At 49.8% G+C, this 16,483-nt stretch overlaps 2 protein-coding genes across 8 annotated transcripts in view; both read left to right on the forward strand.

Moving 5' to 3' along the window:
* Window positions 1-7,218, forward strand: part of pdlim5b (PDZ and LIM domain 5b) — a 44,829-nt gene extending 37,611 nt beyond the window's left edge. For all 6 annotated transcript variants that reach the window (XM_035535373.1, XM_027003453.2, XM_027003457.2 and 3 more), the window contains 6 exons: window positions 1-77; window positions 2,627-2,822; window positions 4,556-4,736; window positions 5,276-5,396; window positions 5,686-5,801; window positions 5,898-7,218. The exon at window positions 1-77 is cut by the window's left edge and continues 66 nt beyond it. In XM_035535373.1, coding sequence (XP_035391266.1) covers window positions 1-77; window positions 2,627-2,822; window positions 4,556-4,736; window positions 5,276-5,396; window positions 5,686-5,801; window positions 5,898-5,987 — 781 coding nt within the window. In that variant the 3' untranslated portion in view covers window positions 5,988-7,218. The remainder of the gene's footprint in view (window positions 78-2,626; window positions 2,823-4,555; window positions 4,737-5,275; window positions 5,397-5,685; window positions 5,802-5,897) is intronic.
* Window positions 7,219-8,211: 993 nt separating this feature from the next.
* The window catches only part of bmpr1bb (bone morphogenetic protein receptor, type IBb), a 51,133-nt gene continuing 42,861 nt past the window's right edge, over window positions 8,212-16,483 (forward strand). The window contains exons 1-2 of one of the 2 annotated variants that reach the window (XM_027003508.2): window positions 8,212-8,402; window positions 9,378-9,467. The gene's annotated coding sequence lies outside the window, so the exon portion shown is untranslated. The remainder of the gene's footprint in view (window positions 8,403-9,377; window positions 9,468-16,483) is intronic. The other variant, XM_027003509.2, reaches the window with a different exon arrangement.

The following is a 16,483-nucleotide window of genomic DNA, read 5'->3' on the forward strand; positions in this document are numbered from 1 at the left end:
CCCCGCGGGACCCGTGCACACTGGGAACGGGGTCCCTCCACCCAAAGCCAAGAGCTGGCAGTCTGGGAACACTGCAGGTATTTTGCAGAAATACAATCCTTTTTCTGAGCTCACGTCCGTCCTCAACTCGGCTGCGGAGTGGATGGGTGAAACAGAACTGCTTTGTCTCGTTGTTGTTGAAACAGGGATGACAAATAAAATAAATCTCTAGCTTGCACCGAAGCAGCAACGTGCGCCGCAGTTCTCCGTTTGGCCTGTAGGTGTCAGCCACGTGCTTTGGGAGCGATCGCTTGCGATTGCGGTGTTTATCACCGCTGAGTACTTGCTACGCAATTGGATTTTAAGGCTTCAGGTTCACAGGGGCTATAAAAACAGAGTGATATTTCACTAAATGAGCTTAAATATGTTTTAACTGTTACACAGTCAAATCAGTTGTGAGGTTGAAATTACCCCACCGCCTGTGAGTGAGTGCCCATTAAACGTAGGCGCTTTAGGGGCTGTATCTACCTCCCTTCCCAGATTGCTCTGGGCGCTGTGCCGGATTGTAAATATTTACTCGGGGGACTAGGTGATCCTATTAGCACGCTCTGCACCTCTGCAGTGGGCACCCATCCACGGAGGCGCGGGAACCGTCGGAATGCGGCGAGGCCGGCCAGGGGGATCTTAAGAGTGACCCGCCGAGAGGGCCATGGAAGTCCAGGTCCGAAGAACATGGGCCTTTCTCTGCGAAAAGCTCGCACACAAGAAGACCGAGCGCTGAGCTCCTCTGGCTCCATGCGTCCGGAGCTTCCGGGCCGAGCAGCGAGATGCCGTGGCTTGTGCAGGAGGAGACAGTGTCCTCGGTAACAGTTGCCCAGGAAAATCAGCTTGAAGATGGGGGGTTGATGGAGAGGGTTTATCCAATTACGCCTCATCAGACTGAGTGATTCCAGACTCCCTCAAATGAGGATGGACCCTCCAGCAGCTGGAGAATTAAGAACGTCCCTTTGGCTGGAAGGCGCTGATGGTGCACAGGAAATCCGGCTGCCTGAGACGGCATCTGGGACTCGTTTTGCCAAGGGACCAGTGGCCGTGTGTGACATCACACTAAAAATGACACTTCCCACCTAACTGCACCTTCCTGTAATGCACGTGGTCAGAACCACCCAGCCTGAGAGTCAGAGCTTTCGACTGAAATTCAGCTCACGTAAAAGTTTCCTCCAGAAATCTTCCAATGTGATTCGACTAGACATATGTGTTGGGTGTGAAGCGGGGGGGTGGTGGTGGTGGTGGTTTGCACAGTCTGGAACAGCTCGATTGCTACTCAGGCTCACCCGGTTGGGAGAAGGGAGGAAAACTGGCCTTATCTAACTTTAGCCACAGGATGTGGCGGACTCTCCGTCCAGACCATGTGCTGGAGAAAGGCATGACTCAGCACAAGGCGCATGGTAGGGGTCTGCTGCTCTCTGCTCTGCCCTTGGACCAAACACCCACAGCCTTCCACTTTCACTGTTTTGCCTTGCTGTGGGGGAGCGGGTGAGGGGGAGTGATTGGCCCCATCTGCAAGTCATGGGAATTTTGAGCTTTGTTTTGTTTTGTTTTGATTGCTGACTCCTGCTCAGTGACCATGCCTGCGGAGCTCTCTATTTATTCAAATGCAGGGACTTCACCGTCCTCTATGAGCAGAATCAAAGCTCTGACTGACTGCATGGGTGATGGCTTCTAATTGAGAGTGAACGCGAAACACATGCGGCATTATTCCCGCACAGCTGTTGGATGCGATACGGGCAGATGACACAGTCTTTAGTCCAGCGCGTGAGCCAGGACCCCCCCCCCCCATCTGTCTCACACACATCTTTGTCACAGCTGAGCTGGCATGCTGAGACCAGCAAGTTCATCCTCCAGATGTCTATCAGCTGAATGGGACACGCCCCTAGAGCCGTGACTCACCAGTACCGCTCCTTCTCTCTTGTGACGCCTTTCAGGAATGTGCTACTTTAGCACCAGCATGCCTGGCAGTCCGCACGATGCCCCGTGAGCACACAGCGCTGTTGACTCGACCCCCCCCCCCGCCACGGTCCGCGGCGGCCACGGACTGTGATTCCTGCACAGGGCTGAAAGGCTGTCTCTGTAACTTCCACCACTGCACCGTGACCTCTGACCCTCCCCCTCTGGGTTTGCACAGGGAGAGAAGGGGAGGATTGTCCTTATCCTCTCCGGGCTCCTGGAGACTTTTTTTGGGGCAGGGGGATTATTTTGCCAGGTGTCTCCTCTGGCTCTGGGAATGTTGTTTCCCCCCCCGCCCCCCCCCCCCTCTACTTGGGTAAACCGATCCTTTGTTTGGGCCGGGACGGTGTGGATGTCCCGGTCAGAGATAGCCCATCCTCTAAGGCCCTGCGATGAACCCGGCGTGGAGGGAGTCTGTGCGTGTATCTTAACAAGGGGCTCTCCGTCCTCTGCGGTCACGCTACACAGCCGTGCACAATACGAGCTGATCTTATTACCTCTCTGTGGCACTGCCACACAGCCTAGCCTGCCGTCCTTCAGACACTGTAGTGGGTAAAGTTCGTGTACTGGTCACTAAGATTAGAATCTGCTTCTCTCTGTCTGTCTGTCTGTCTGTCTGTCTCTCTCCCCATCTGATTAGGTTTCCCCAGAGCAGGTGCACAACCAGGGCACCCCGCGCCTTCCTTCGGGCAGGTGACTAACAGCATTCCAAAGGGCCCCGACCGCCCTGTGCCACAATCCCACCCTAAAGACCAGGACTCACTGGTGCAGAGAGCGGAACACATCCCAGCCGGAACCCGCACGCCCATGTGCGCCCACTGCGACATGGTCATCAGGTGGGTCTTACGTTACATTCCTTTAGTGAGCACTGCTCTACACACACACACACACACACACACACACACGCTAGATGCTATCGGTGCTATTAGGACTGTTAAGTAGAGTGCATCAGTTTTTATCGTAGCCAAGTCCCTCTAGAGCACAGACGAGGAGAGCCGAGAGCCCTTGCTGTACACAGCAATGTTTTAGGGCCCTTAAAGTGTTCGTTTCTGTTTTCAGTATGAGCAGCCTCAGGAATACAGCGGGAGTTGTGTTTTACAAAAGTGTAAACAGCCTACATGAGGTTATGAGGGGTGTGACCAAGCGATGTGGCGTTTTCCAGCAGACGTGAGGGCTGTGCGGATCGGGATACAAATAGCAACGCCTCGCCAATTATATTACTCTCCTCATACCTTTTACACAGCATCTCTGAAAGCAACAATTCCAGGCTCTGGCGAGGCCATTTCAGTAAAGCACAGACAGAGGTGCTTGTGTGTAAGGTGTGAGCCCCGTATGAGCAAATATTTGGAACTGCACTGATATTTTCCTGTAGGTAGAGAAATACCAGTCACCAGAAATTAGCAGCCAGAACTGAGGGTGTGCAGTTTAATAATAGACAATGGGAATAGCACATCCTGTGTTATGTAAGCCACTCCGTGGAGCGTCAGGTTGGAGTATCCGTGGAGCTAATTACGATTCTTCACATTCTTCTCCAATTAGGTTGATGAACTGTATCATAAAGGACTCTTATTCTGTAAATGTTAGCGGTCATATGCATTTCCTGTCTTCCAGTGTCATGACTATGTCTGTCACAGACATTATTCTGTAGCCCGCTGTAATGTCTTTGTGTTTCCAGCTAACAGCTTGTTTGCCTAATGCTCTAATCAAAAAAGGCAGATCGCCGAAAATAGCCGTAGCTGATACACTCTGGGGGCAGTGTGTTAAGTCTTTATCATTACCGCAGCTTCGCGACTCACACTACCCGCTCCGTCACCCTCGCGTCGCCCAAGGCACGACTGTACCAAAATGCACTTTGAGTGGTTTCTAAAATACCACCATAAGACGTAGCACTCGTCTATGTGCGCCCATGAAATTGGAGACCCTTAAAGAGTAAAGGGGTGCGTATAAACACATTGGTATTGTTAAATGGGGGCACGATAGGCTCCTCCGAGGCGCGTTATATATGCAGTGTGACAGTTACTCGCAGGAGTTCACATCCTGTAATGAATTAATAAATTGTCCTCACCGCCGTCTGTTTGTTCTCTTGACCCGTAGAATTGGAGCAGACCTGCGTAAAGCCGTCACCGGCCCCGGCCCGTGTCAGTGCGGGCGGGGTGTGTGGCCTGAGCTTTAATTTGCAGGGAAAGTAATCGCTGATTAATTTGGCATGACAGCTGGGCCAGGCAGGGGCCGTGCTGCCTTCGCGTGAGCCGAGCGAGAGTTCACAGGGCTCCGCCGTGCCTTGTTATCATTCAGTAGCTCAGAATGCACCTACCACCCCTCCCCCTCGCAACCCCCGACAGCCTGAGCCCCGGGGCTGGTGTACGTTACACTGCCGCGGCCCAGGGACAGACTCGCAGACTCCGGGCAAAAAGTGGCCGTGACATCCAAGCCTGAGGGCTCCGTTTTCGGCACTCGATACGCTCTGAGCCCTTTGTTTTCCCTCTCAGCTAATCATCCGATTTGTAACCCGCATTCCCGCTGACAGAGTGGACCCTCACGGTCCCTGTCCGTCTGTCTGTCTGTGCAGGGGACCTTTTCTGGTGGCCATGGGGAAATCGTGGCACCCGGAAGAGTTTAACTGCGCCCGCTGCCGCAGCTCCCTAGCCGAGGTGGGCTTCGTGGAGGAGGGCGGCGCCGTCTACTGCGAGCGCTGCTACGAGCAGTTCTTCGCACCCACCTGCTTCCGCTGCCAGAAGAAGATCCTCGGGGTGAGTGAAACTCCTGAGACGCTCCGGAAACCCGCTCGCAGGTCGCCCGGTTCCAGATCACAGGGGCATAAAGGAGTCGGAAGGATTAATAATGATGATGATGATGATGATGGAAAAAGAAACCCATTTAATTGGGATCATGAGGTCTGCAAGACCAAAGCGCAGAGGCGCACAGCAGCGGGTGTCTGGGTGCCCATCAGGTCAGCACCGCGCAGCGACGCTAACGAGAGGCTAGGCTAGGCTTCAGCCCCCTGGCCCGGCACACCCAACTACTGCTAACCACGTGATCCTGTTTGCTGGCTCTGCTCAGGGCATCATTAAAATGTGTTTCATCATCTCAAGGTCATCTGGCTGAGGAATGAGGGAATTTTTTTAAAATTTTCTTAGCTGCCCTTGACTTGAGAGACAAACAGCTAGTAGTCATGCGAACATCTGCTCTAGTTTGAGATCATGTCTACTTTATTAAAACTATAGCAAATAAAAAAAGTCGCTTGTTGATGAATGTACTTCTGTTTTTGTTTGTTTGAACCTCCTAACAGGAAGTTATCAACGCCCTAAAGCAAACCTGGCACGTGTCCTGCTTCCTCTGCTCCTCCTGCCAGCAGCCTATCCGCAACGACATCTTCCACCTGGAGGACGGACAGCCCTACTGCGAGAGAGGTGAGGGTGTGGCTCGCACGCTAGCCCCAACCCGCAGCTCCACCCGGGGGTGTCCACCCCGCCCTCGGAGACTGCCCTTAGTTACAGCACAGTGGCTGAGTAACCCATGCTCATTACGGTCATTAAACGGTCCCTGACCTTTACAAGTTAGCGGAGAGCCACTAACGCTCACTGCGTCACAGCATCTGCACGGCGAGCTGGTGTTTACTGTTGAATCCCCTCCGTGTTACACTTGGTGCGCATTAATCCCATGGACTAACCAGTGTCTGGTTCATGGTTCTTTTATCAGATTATTACGCTGTCTTTGGTACCAACTGCCACGGCTGTGACTTCCCCATCGAGGCTGGGGACAGGTTCCTGGAGGCGCTGGGGTTCACCTGGCACGACACCTGCTTTGTGTGTTCTGTAAGTTCGTGCAAAAAAAAAAAGAGACCTATAGCTCTGGTGTTTTGTCCTAATGTCAGCATCCACAGAGTGTCAACGGGTGCTTCTCATCTCCAGGTCTGCAGCACCAGTCTAGAGGGCCAGACATTCTTCTCCAAGAAGGACAAGCCCCTGTGCAAGAAGCACGCCCACACGGTTGTCATGTGAGCCCACCCGCTGCCACGGCAACGCCACAATGAGAGAAAAGCTGCAGTTGTCCGTGATGTTTTGGGTTTAGATGGTATTAATGACTTCATTAATGGAGAGGGTTACGGGAACGTGTGCTTCAGTTCTCCGATGTGCTGACTATTTGGAGCGTTATCCAGTGTGTGTTTTCCATTGCCCTCAGTAGGAATGCTATAAAATAGTCTTTCTTTCTTCTGCTTTTTTAAAACAAGTTTTTCAAGACAGTAATATATAACTTTACTTTTGTCCTGTATATTAACCATCATCTCACACACACCCTTGAGACATTTTTAAAAGGGAGATCTTAAATGTACTGTTCGTTTTCCTCTTTTTTCTAGCGTTAATATAAAATGCAATAATGTGCAAAAAAAAAGAGAAAATGAAACAAAAGAGAAAAGTAGTATGTAGATGGGAAATTGGAGAACAGTGCAGAGTGAGTCTAACTTGACTGAGAATGAACCTCACACAAAAGGAACCGTTTTCATGGAGTGTCCTTTGCAAGACTAATGATTTGGATAATTTCCATGTACTATAATAATGAAAGAATTGTACTTTATTGGTTAATCTGTAATTTGCAGTCATGTTGTAGTAAGTAGATTTAGAGCTACATGCTATGTTTTATCAAGAGATACAAGCCTCATTCTCGGTGGGTCGCGTAATCTGCACATCAACTTTCTGCTTTCAGCTTCGTTCTCGTGTAAACCCACCCCCACCCCCCATCTTTGCTAGGGTCTGAAACAGAGCTCTGTTTATCTGGGTATATTTATTGGGGCCTGTGAGATGAATTTGGGGGTTTCTAATGGCTTTGCACATCAGTTACTGCGCTGACCGTGTCAGGGCAGAACATTGTTTTGAGGACAATGCTGATTTATGTTCTTTTTTTTTTTTCTTTTTTTTTTGTCCCCACGTGATTAATCTTTGTAAGATTTTAGAGTTTGGGTCCTAGTGTTGAAGTAAAATCTATTCTGAATAAGAACTTGTCACACTGGGACTTGTGAACACCTAGTAGCTTTAGAAATGAGAAGTGCACAGACTGCTAATCTAACCCCATTTAGCTTGAGTAAACACACCATTTTTGTACTTTTATAGAGCTTTAGTTCGCCTGTAGTCATAAATATGTATTATGAAATGTGTTTGTGTTTTTGCTACCTTTTTATGCTTGTTTTGTTACCTCCTAATTAAGATATGGGAAAATAAACACTGTTCTTATCAAGCTCTGCCTGGGAGTGTAGTGAATGTTAACACAGACTGAAATGTGAATGCACTCAGTGGGCTGGTCTCCCCTGACAAGGATTACATTTTGTCTTGAACTAAACTCCAGAACCAGCGTGTGTCACTATTGAATTTTCTTCGGTTTGGAGTTAATATGGGTCTTGGAAACTGGCCAAAAATGATCTCAATTACCTCTTCCTTTTTCCATCAAAAATGTTTTTCATTTAATTATTATTTTCTAGTTACTGCCATAGAAAAAGAAAAATGCTATTGTTCAGACGTAATGTATACATTTAATGCTTTATATAACTTTTTTTTTTTTTTTTTTCATATTTATGAGCCATCGTGGTCCCTTCAAATCTCTTAAGTTTCCAAAGTTAGTTTGTCGGGATGTTATAAATATAGCATTTTAAATCATTCTAAACTACCTGGGTTTGTTTGCAATACATACTTTTAACCCTATATTTGCTGGCAGTTACTGAATCAATCTCTACTGTGTCATTGTCTGCTTGATTGCTTATTTCTCTTTATGGCAAAAATGTGCGTCTGTTCTGAAGGCATTGCCTTCATGGGATAAAACTGTCCACACCAGACAGACATACAAGAGCCTTGAGGAAGCAGTTAAACCTTTGTAGTACCAGCCAATGGAAATATTAAACTGTTGAAGACACACTTGGGACTTTTTTAAGATTCAGATCCTATCTGTCGCAGACTGAGAGTAACTGATTGCTTTGACTTTGTGCCCATTTGTCTGGATGATGTTCTCGTCACTTGGTGTGCGTGTGCCCCACTGTAGACTGGATTCATGTTACTTTGGAATGAATCTGAACGCAACTTTACATCATTTAAAAAGGTTTTTTTTTAAAAAGCGCTCAAATGTGGTCCAGTATTTGGGAAAGCTCTGCAGTGTACATCGTGTTTGCATAGCTGTGCGTTCCAGAGTCGGGGGCAGGTATTGCTGTTGGGCTGTGAGGTGCACTGCGCTCGCGCGTCGGTGGTAGGAGCTCTTTCCGCTGCGCGAGGACGCGGTTGATGAAGGTTCCTCGAGTTGGAAGAAGCTTCTGAAGACTGAACGCAAACGTTTCACTGAACCGTGTGCTAAGCACTGTAATGTTTTGGATCAAGAAAAAATAATTCTTTTACCCGAGAGAAGACACTGGACGGTTCCGCGTGGCGTACAGTGAGGTGAGTGCCGTTTTCTAACTGATTGCGTGATTGTGACAGCCGCGCGCAGTTCGCGAGGTACGATTTGAAAAGCCGAAGCGGTAAAACTTTTTGATTTCTTCTCCTGGTCTGTGTTTTCGTCGTACGACGCGTGCTTAACTGCGTGCTGTTTTTCCAAGCGAAACCCAGTGTTTCTTTCTCACGCGCCCGTATGTATCCGCAAAGTTTCCTCGCTCGCTGTGGAATCTGCTCGAGCCGTGCTCCTCCGCCGCGCTCTGCGCGAGATGAAGATCTGGGAGATTTGCTCCAGCGCACCTTCGACTTTCCACGTCCTTCTTCTGCGGTGCGTTTATCGTACCGTATCATTTCAATAACTACAGCGCGCACTTAAACTTCAGCGTTACAGAAGTCTAGATAGTGTGATCATCTCCGGCACCCTGCGCCGATTATCAACCTAATCACGCTAATACACAGTACTAGGAGCTGGCGTAAAAACTCACATCACTGGCCCAGGGGAGAAACTAAACGGGGTCAGTTGCAGAAGTTTAGGATGACGCGTCGGTTTTAAACACGTTAACCTACGATATGTCAGTCCAGTTTTTAAATATGTCCCGTGTTTGATACACGTATGTTGTCCCTGCGTTTTGAGCAATCTTAGTGGAAGAGAGTCCTGCTTGGTGTTATTTTGTGAACTTCCCTGGGCGTTATGGTATGATGTCTTATGTGCTTGTTCCTGGGCGTTATGGTATGATTATTTTTTGTGAACTTCCCTGGGTGTTATGGTATGATATGATGTCTTATGTGCTTGTTCCTGGGCGTTATGGTATGATGTCTTGTTCCTGGGCGTTATGGTATGATTATTTTTTGTGAACTTCCCTGGGTGTTATGGTATGATATGATGTCTTATGTGCTTGTTCCTGGGCGTTATGGTATGATTATTTTTTGTGAACTTCCCTGGGTGTTATGGTATGATGTCTTATATGCTTGTTCCTGTAGATGCCCTGCTGCGTGTTGACATAGTTGAGGGTCCCATATTTCAGTAAGGTGCTTGGTTTCGCCCTCAAACGTGCTGTTGTATGGACTAAGGTAAGCTCCACCTCTTACGCATGGAATAATTGCTGAGATGAATCAATTTAGGACAGTTTTATGTGACCAGGGTATTTATAGAAATAAGGGACAGTAGGTATTTGCTACAAATGCACTTTTGACACAAGGCCCTCTCTTACTGGGAAAGTTGTATCTCAGAGGAAAGTCAGTCCATCTAAAACTGTCAGTTCGTCTAAATTACAGGCACGTTCAGTTTTTCTTTTCCTCAACGTCACACACAGTCCACACTGTTCCCTTGAACTTTTTTAATTAAACATTGAGCCCTGGTGCCGTTTGGAAGCTGCCTTTCCGAGCCAGAGTTGGTCGCAAAAGTTCGTTAGCATGTCTGTGCGGAGGGAGCAGGTTTCTGAGAGAGGAGGAGGAGGGCGGCTTTAGCAGCGAGCCCGTCAGGGCCAGGGAAGGCGAACGTCTGCCTCGCCGCCGCCTGGCTCGCCGGTGGGAATCGCGGAACAGTCTTGCCGGCTGCTCCCACTCCCTCTAGACTGCCTGCTGTATCACTTTTGAATGAGCTCCATACTGTCCGTCCCAGTTCGGGAAGGGAAAAAAAAATGAAAACAAGGTTCAGACCTTCTCAGACTCCCTCTTGGTCCGATAACCAGAACCAGCTGCACGTTAGCATGTTATGACCAGATATTTATATGAGAAAATGTCCTGTCGATGTTTCTTTTCGCTGGGTAACATTACTCTTGTTCTAGGCTTGTGTAGCACAGTGGTAGCTCAGTGGTTAAGGTATGTGAGTCGTAATCAGTAGGTTGTTGGTTCAAGTCGCCACTGTTGGGCCGCTGAGTAAGACCCTTAACCGTCAATTTCTCAAGGTGTTTTCAGTCATAATTATAAGTTGTTTTGGATTAAAGCGTCAGATAAAAGCTGTACATGTATGCTGTCCCTGGTTGCTGCAGTAGTTGAAGTCCATTGACTGTGCAGGGATGTAAAAACGTTTGTTAACGTCGGCGTCGTAGAGCTTGGAACTGATGGGCAGATCTGTTGTGACATGTTGGCGTGCGGCCCAAACCGCCGTTGCTCATGCCAGTGTCTGTGGATCTCACATGGGCTCCGACTTTCTCTATCACTCTGTTTCTTTCTCTCGATGTCACGCCAATGTCGGCGTGACATTCGTGTTCCTGTTGGTTGGAGCTCACCGTCTGATGTGGAAACATCTCTGCTGAGGCTTAACATTGCTTTGGATATCGTAGCGTTTCTCCTTTACTTTTCAGGGGGCTTAGAGTCCTTGCCTAAGCAGGCCCAGAAACTGCCTGTTAGAATTCAGGCTTGTTTCACCCAAACACTTGGCAGTGTATGCAGTAGATACCGTGGCCCCTACCAGCAGTAGAAAGTTCTGCAGCTGTCCGTCCCTGGACTGTTCTGTCCACACACCTGAGGGCTGCGAGACTCAGTAACGAGCTTCTGATGTTGCTGGAGAAGGGGGTGCATTTTAAGCTCCTCCACCAAGGTGACAGCAGCGCCAGGCGACGTGGAGGTCAGGGCATGGATTGGCGGGACGCTCGGTTGCCACGGCCGTCTCGAGTCTTGGCTGCAGCCGCACCGCGCCACGGGGGCCGGACATTGGACAGGAGGAGTGCGGTGTTGGGCAACCACACACCCCCCACCCCCACCCCGCCAAGAGACACACAGATCTCTGAACACAAAGCAGCGGGGATAGAGGTTTCGGGTTTTTTTTTTTTTTTTCTCTTCATCAAGCTTTCTTTTGCTTTCTAACTTTTCCAGCTACCAAAACAGTGGCCTTGGTCTAGGTCATTGCCTCTCCCTCCCTCCCTCTCTCTCTCTCTCTCGCTCTCTCGCTCCCTTTTTTTGCGAGAAGCACTTCAAACCCAAACAGCCTCTGGAAAGAGTCTGCTCTCGCACGGAGGTCAACAGCTGCAGCTCTCTCCTCCCGCCGACCGGTTGGGGGTGGTGGAGTGGTGGGGTGGATGGGTGTGGGGCTTTAGTGGGCGGTGTCAGAGCTAAGCTGTATTAGCTGACCTTTCACCCGTGGCTTCCGCTGGCGTAATTGCAGGAAACGAGGCGGACCAATGAGAAGACAGGAGGCCGGCCTCGCATTAAAGAGCCCAGAGGTGCCAGTGTTGTTAAAATGGGGAGGGGGGTGTCCTGAAAGGTTATACCTGTCTGAAACGGGCACACATCATTGTTCTCCTAACAGTCATACGCCTGCTTTGCTGAATAACCAATAAACGACGAAATTGTAAGTACAGTGGAATATGATTTTCTGACTTTCTGAGGTACTATCAGGGTTATGAGGATATGGGGTGAGACATTTACTGAGCGAGAGAGACCTGTCAGAGAAAACGGTGTTAAAGTCATGGAGAAAGAATCTGTGGTTAGAGGGTGGAGGGGGGGGGGTTCTGTGAAAAGGGCCCACCGTAGCAATTGGATTTGACAGTTCACCACTGTCACAAATAAGCAAAAATGCGTGAACTGTGAACTGTGGCAATGCTCAAGATGAAAGTCCCGCTCGCGTCCCCCCCATAACGCAGACGGCAGGAAGATTGATGACACCTCGGCCTTTGATATCAGGCTCAGGACGAGTGCACAGAGGGAAACCATTGTGCACAGATCAGGGGCGCATGAGAGAACCCCCCCGCCGGAGGACGTTTCATCTCGGACGAGCTCTGTGCACGCGCATGCACGCGTGGGTCGGCGGGTGTGTTTCGCATCTGCATCTTTTTATCTTCGGCTGTTCATGAAGCGCTCGCTAGGGAGATGTTCCCGCAAACGTTGGAAAGGTTCGCTCGCAGACGGAATTCCTGTGTGCCAGTAATCGGCAGGCAGGAGTGGCACTACACCCGTATTATGCCCATACTACACCCGTACTACACCCATTTGAAGGAGCGGTATTGGCACTCCATAGCAGAACTGGGGAGGAGGCGTGCATTATGAATGCTGTGTCCAGCCCTGTGCCGGACGGGTTTGTTGGGAATTCTGTGAGGAAGAACTCTGGAGTGCAAGGAATGGAGCCATGTGAGACATGTACGAACCGCCACACACAAACATGTCAGTGAGGGATGAGAGTATTTTACCGTACACAAGATGAATGAGGGATCAGGACACTTTTCCCAGGCATTGGGATGGCTTTTCCAGCTTCTCATAACAGCAGGCAAAGCCCCTCCCCCCTTCAAAGAGGACACCAGGGGGTGTCGAGTTCTGACCAGATACGCTCACATGGGGTCGTAGTATGATGGAGCTGACCCACATGTTCTCCACCACCTCACCCCCCACCACAGCTTCCACGACTCGTCCCCGCCCAAACGCCCCCGTCTGTGGCTGCTTTGCCCATGCAGGCCATGGCTAGTTCCTTGGAACAGAGTCCTCGCTCGTCTGCCTCCGAGGTTTCAGGGGATGAAACAGCAGTTCAGCCCACTGGAGCCTGTTTGTTCATAAACGTCTAGATGACGTATACGTGGTTAACTTGGCCGGTATTTTTGTGGACGTGGTTGTATTTATTTCTCTACCTAATGGACGTATTGGGTTTTGGATTAGTTCTGCGTCAGAACGCGTGTTTAGCCATGCTCGAGTTCATCTGCCCTTCACCCCCTGAACCTTAGCAGGAAATCTCTCATAGGCAGCTGCAATGTAATTAACAGAAACGCATATCTTCATTAACGGTAGATTTGCAGTTTGTGCCCTGTGGGTTTTCGTAATAAACTCCTACAGTATTCAGGGAGAGTTAATATTGGACTTGAATGAAAACCGAGTTAATTCAACACACGTAGCGATTTTACAGTGCTGGTGTTAAACAGAATGAAACCGCCTGAAGTGCCAGAACAGAAAGGACCGTCTCTGTATTCCCCTTTGTTTCATTGTCTTTTTGCTTCTTTTTTTTTTGGCGGGGCTGTCGGTGCAGAAAATCTTGAGCTTAAAAAGTGCCGTGTCCATTAGCGCTTGAAACGTTTTGCGGCTTGAGAAAGAGGAAGGGAATGTGTGAGAGAGCGCGAGAGAGATAAAAGGTGAGAGAGAGAGAGAGAGGGAGAGAAACCATGCACAGCCCTCATTTCCATGAACGAGTGCAGCGGGAGATGTGAGGCAGACAGCGTCGCGCACCACTCCAGCGGCGGCATCCCGAAATCCCCCACCAGCCTGGCATTTCCACACGTGTAGCTGACGCACCGGCCAACCTGTGTCACTGGTTTATCTGTGACGGCGAGCTTGGTTTCACCCGTTTAAAGGCACACTTGGCACACCTCAAGTGTGAAATCGATGAACTTCTGGTCTGACTTTCCATCCGAGAGAAAGACTGCAGGTCTCTCTGTCACTCTGCAGTGTTTTTATGGTAGCGGACGCCTGGACTGGGCCGGTGGACCTTCAGATGTTTACAGCAGAGATCCATTTGTAAATGGTTGGTGGTGAGAAGGGTTTAGCTAAGTTCTCGGCTGAAAACATTCGCGAACTGAAGGATTTGTCGGACCCTGATGGCAGGTCATGTTCTCATCATTTATGAGTGAAGATACAGGATGAACTAACAGTGTTGCAAAACTGTGTCTGGATAATCCATGCAACAATTTCTGATAGTCTGAAGAATGAAGAATTACAGTTAGGAGTTACAGTTATGTAAAACCCCAGAAGATCAGAAGGTATCCGTTTGTCATTATGGCAGCAGCTTGGCGAGGTAGCGTTGCCCTGACGATGCCCCCTGCCTGGCGCCCCATGACGTCTGTGTGAGGGGCTTCACGGTCAGCGAGACTTGGGGGGGGGGGGGGGGGGGGGGGGGGGGGGTCATCCTGTCCCTCTTTCGGTAAAACCTCCCCTCTCCTCAGGGCCTTCCTGTGTCTTTGATAATTGCAATTAATGCGCGCGCGGCCGGAGGGCTGGGATATGGCACGTCGTTATCCCTGATGAGGGAGAGGGACGTGAAATAAAGGGAGGATGAATGGCTCCAAGCTGCAGGCTGCCGTGACGTTTGCCTGGAAGGTCTCATGCTCTCTGAGAGCGGAGGAGCGCTCGCTTCCTGCTATTAGTGGTACGCGGGAGGGAGAGAGAGGTGAGTGGAGTAATGGAAGAAGAGCAGAGTCCAGAGAGGGTCTGGAATCTAATATTTGTGAACTCTGGGATGTGTAATCAGATTGGACTAATGCTGGTTTTCCATCAGGGCATCGTATTGGCAGGCTGGAAAAAAATTCATATATATATATATCTATATCTATCATATATATATATATCTCACACACACACACACACACACACACACACACACACACAGAGAGAGAGAATCTTGTAGGAGGAGTGTCTGCAGGTCTGCTGCAATGGTCAGGACAGCTCTGGAGGTCCGTAGTGGTAAGCCAGAGCTGTGATACTGTTCCTGTTAGCGAGGAACCAGTGCTAATCCAATGATGCTCTCTGGTTTGTCCAGTTATTACCCACCAGGCACTCTGGCGATGCTGTAGTAAACATGTTCTCTGTCATGTTACAGTTTGGGACGTGGCCATGTTTTCTGGACAGAAGGCAGATAAAACAGCTATTCCAGGAGACTATTGATCTGAATATTGATCCCTGCACACGCTCTATATTATTGATACATTTTTGTTCTTCTGCTGTTGGATCAGAGCTCTGGAATTGGTGAGCAAAAAGCTGGTTACCACAGCGACCCCTGTGCTGGTGAGATATTATCGGTTTAGGCCGTTCGAACGATTGGGGTCAAGTCGACAGGCCGTTGTGTCCATTTTGTCCCCGTTGCTGTTGTCTGAGTGCGAGCGCTGTCTCCTGAGCCCAGAACTCGGGCGTTTTAGGGACTGGAACAGAGTCGGAGTGCGGCTCTGTCCCAGTCTGCCTGGCGCTGCCCGCTCTGATCAAGCCTCAAGCGGCAGACATAGACATGCTCACATTTCTTTGGTATGTCTCTCTCTTCGACCTGGTGTTAGCAGAGGGAGGCTGCGTGGGGGGCGGGGCATGGCATGTGGGAGGAGTTCTGGCGGCCAGCCCCTCCGATGCGTCTCTGCACAAAGTCCCACTGTTGCTCTGTGTTATGTCAGAGCTCAGCAAGCAAGACAAGCAAAGTTAAACACGGTTTCCCCTGCCAGCGCGGGCCAAGGATCATTCGCGATATCGGGGAAGGAGCGCCAGGGCCGTGTTCGCCACAGTTCCGAGTTAGATATTTCAATAAACGCTCCGAGTTAGATATCTCAATAAACGCTCGGCACGTAGCACTTAAGGCCGAGGGGGGACCTGGAAGAGTGAGGCGCTTTGAATGTTATGCCGTCGAGTTTAATCAGCGTTGCTGAGCTGTTATGAAAGGAATCTGCCACTACACGATCCTCCGTAAACACCCCGATGGGAAGAGAGGAGTCCACGTGAGTTACTGGCGGTTGGGCTGTTTGGATTTTAAAAGGGGAACTAGCTGTTACGCTCTCGCTTCAGGAGTAACACAGACCTTGAAGGAATTTCAAGAATTCCAGTGTTAAAGTTCATGCTGAAGTTCCATCTGCGATTGAATCTCAGGAAATGGGAGACAGCTCTGTGTGTGTCTGTGCGTGTGCACGTGCGCAGAAATGCTTCGACAATAATACTCGTGCATCACTGAGAGTTCCTGCTTAAATTTCTCCACACACTGTCCACGAATAGCCCCGCCCATCCCCACCCAGCCCAGCCCAACCCGGCTTCCAGAGCCGAGGCTCTTCCCTCTGTACCGCCGGGAACCGGAATCCTCTGTGTGCTTCGCTGGAAACACCTTGGCCACTTAAGCAGCACCATGGCTTTGTCCCAAAATGCCCTCCACACACACACACGCATATTTTGCGTTGCACGTCTTGAGAGGTGCAGACCAGGCTCGGAGTAGCCTTTGTTCTGGTCTCTAAAGCCCCCATTCAGGACGTTTGTAACACAAGCCTGTGCACTTCCTTTAAACGCTTTTGACAGGGGCTGCCACTCCGCGCAGGAGACGGGAAAAGAAGGGAAAAACAGATGAGATCCGATTCCTTCGCACTCACTCCATCCCTGTTGTGGCCCTGGTTTTGATGATTTCAAACGCGTTTCACATATGTTGCACG

This window comes from Electrophorus electricus, chromosome 17, assembly GCF_013358815.1.
Source record: "Electrophorus electricus isolate fEleEle1 chromosome 17, fEleEle1.pri, whole genome shotgun sequence".
Classification (NCBI taxonomy): Eukaryota; Metazoa; Chordata; class Actinopteri; order Gymnotiformes; family Gymnotidae; genus Electrophorus; species Electrophorus electricus.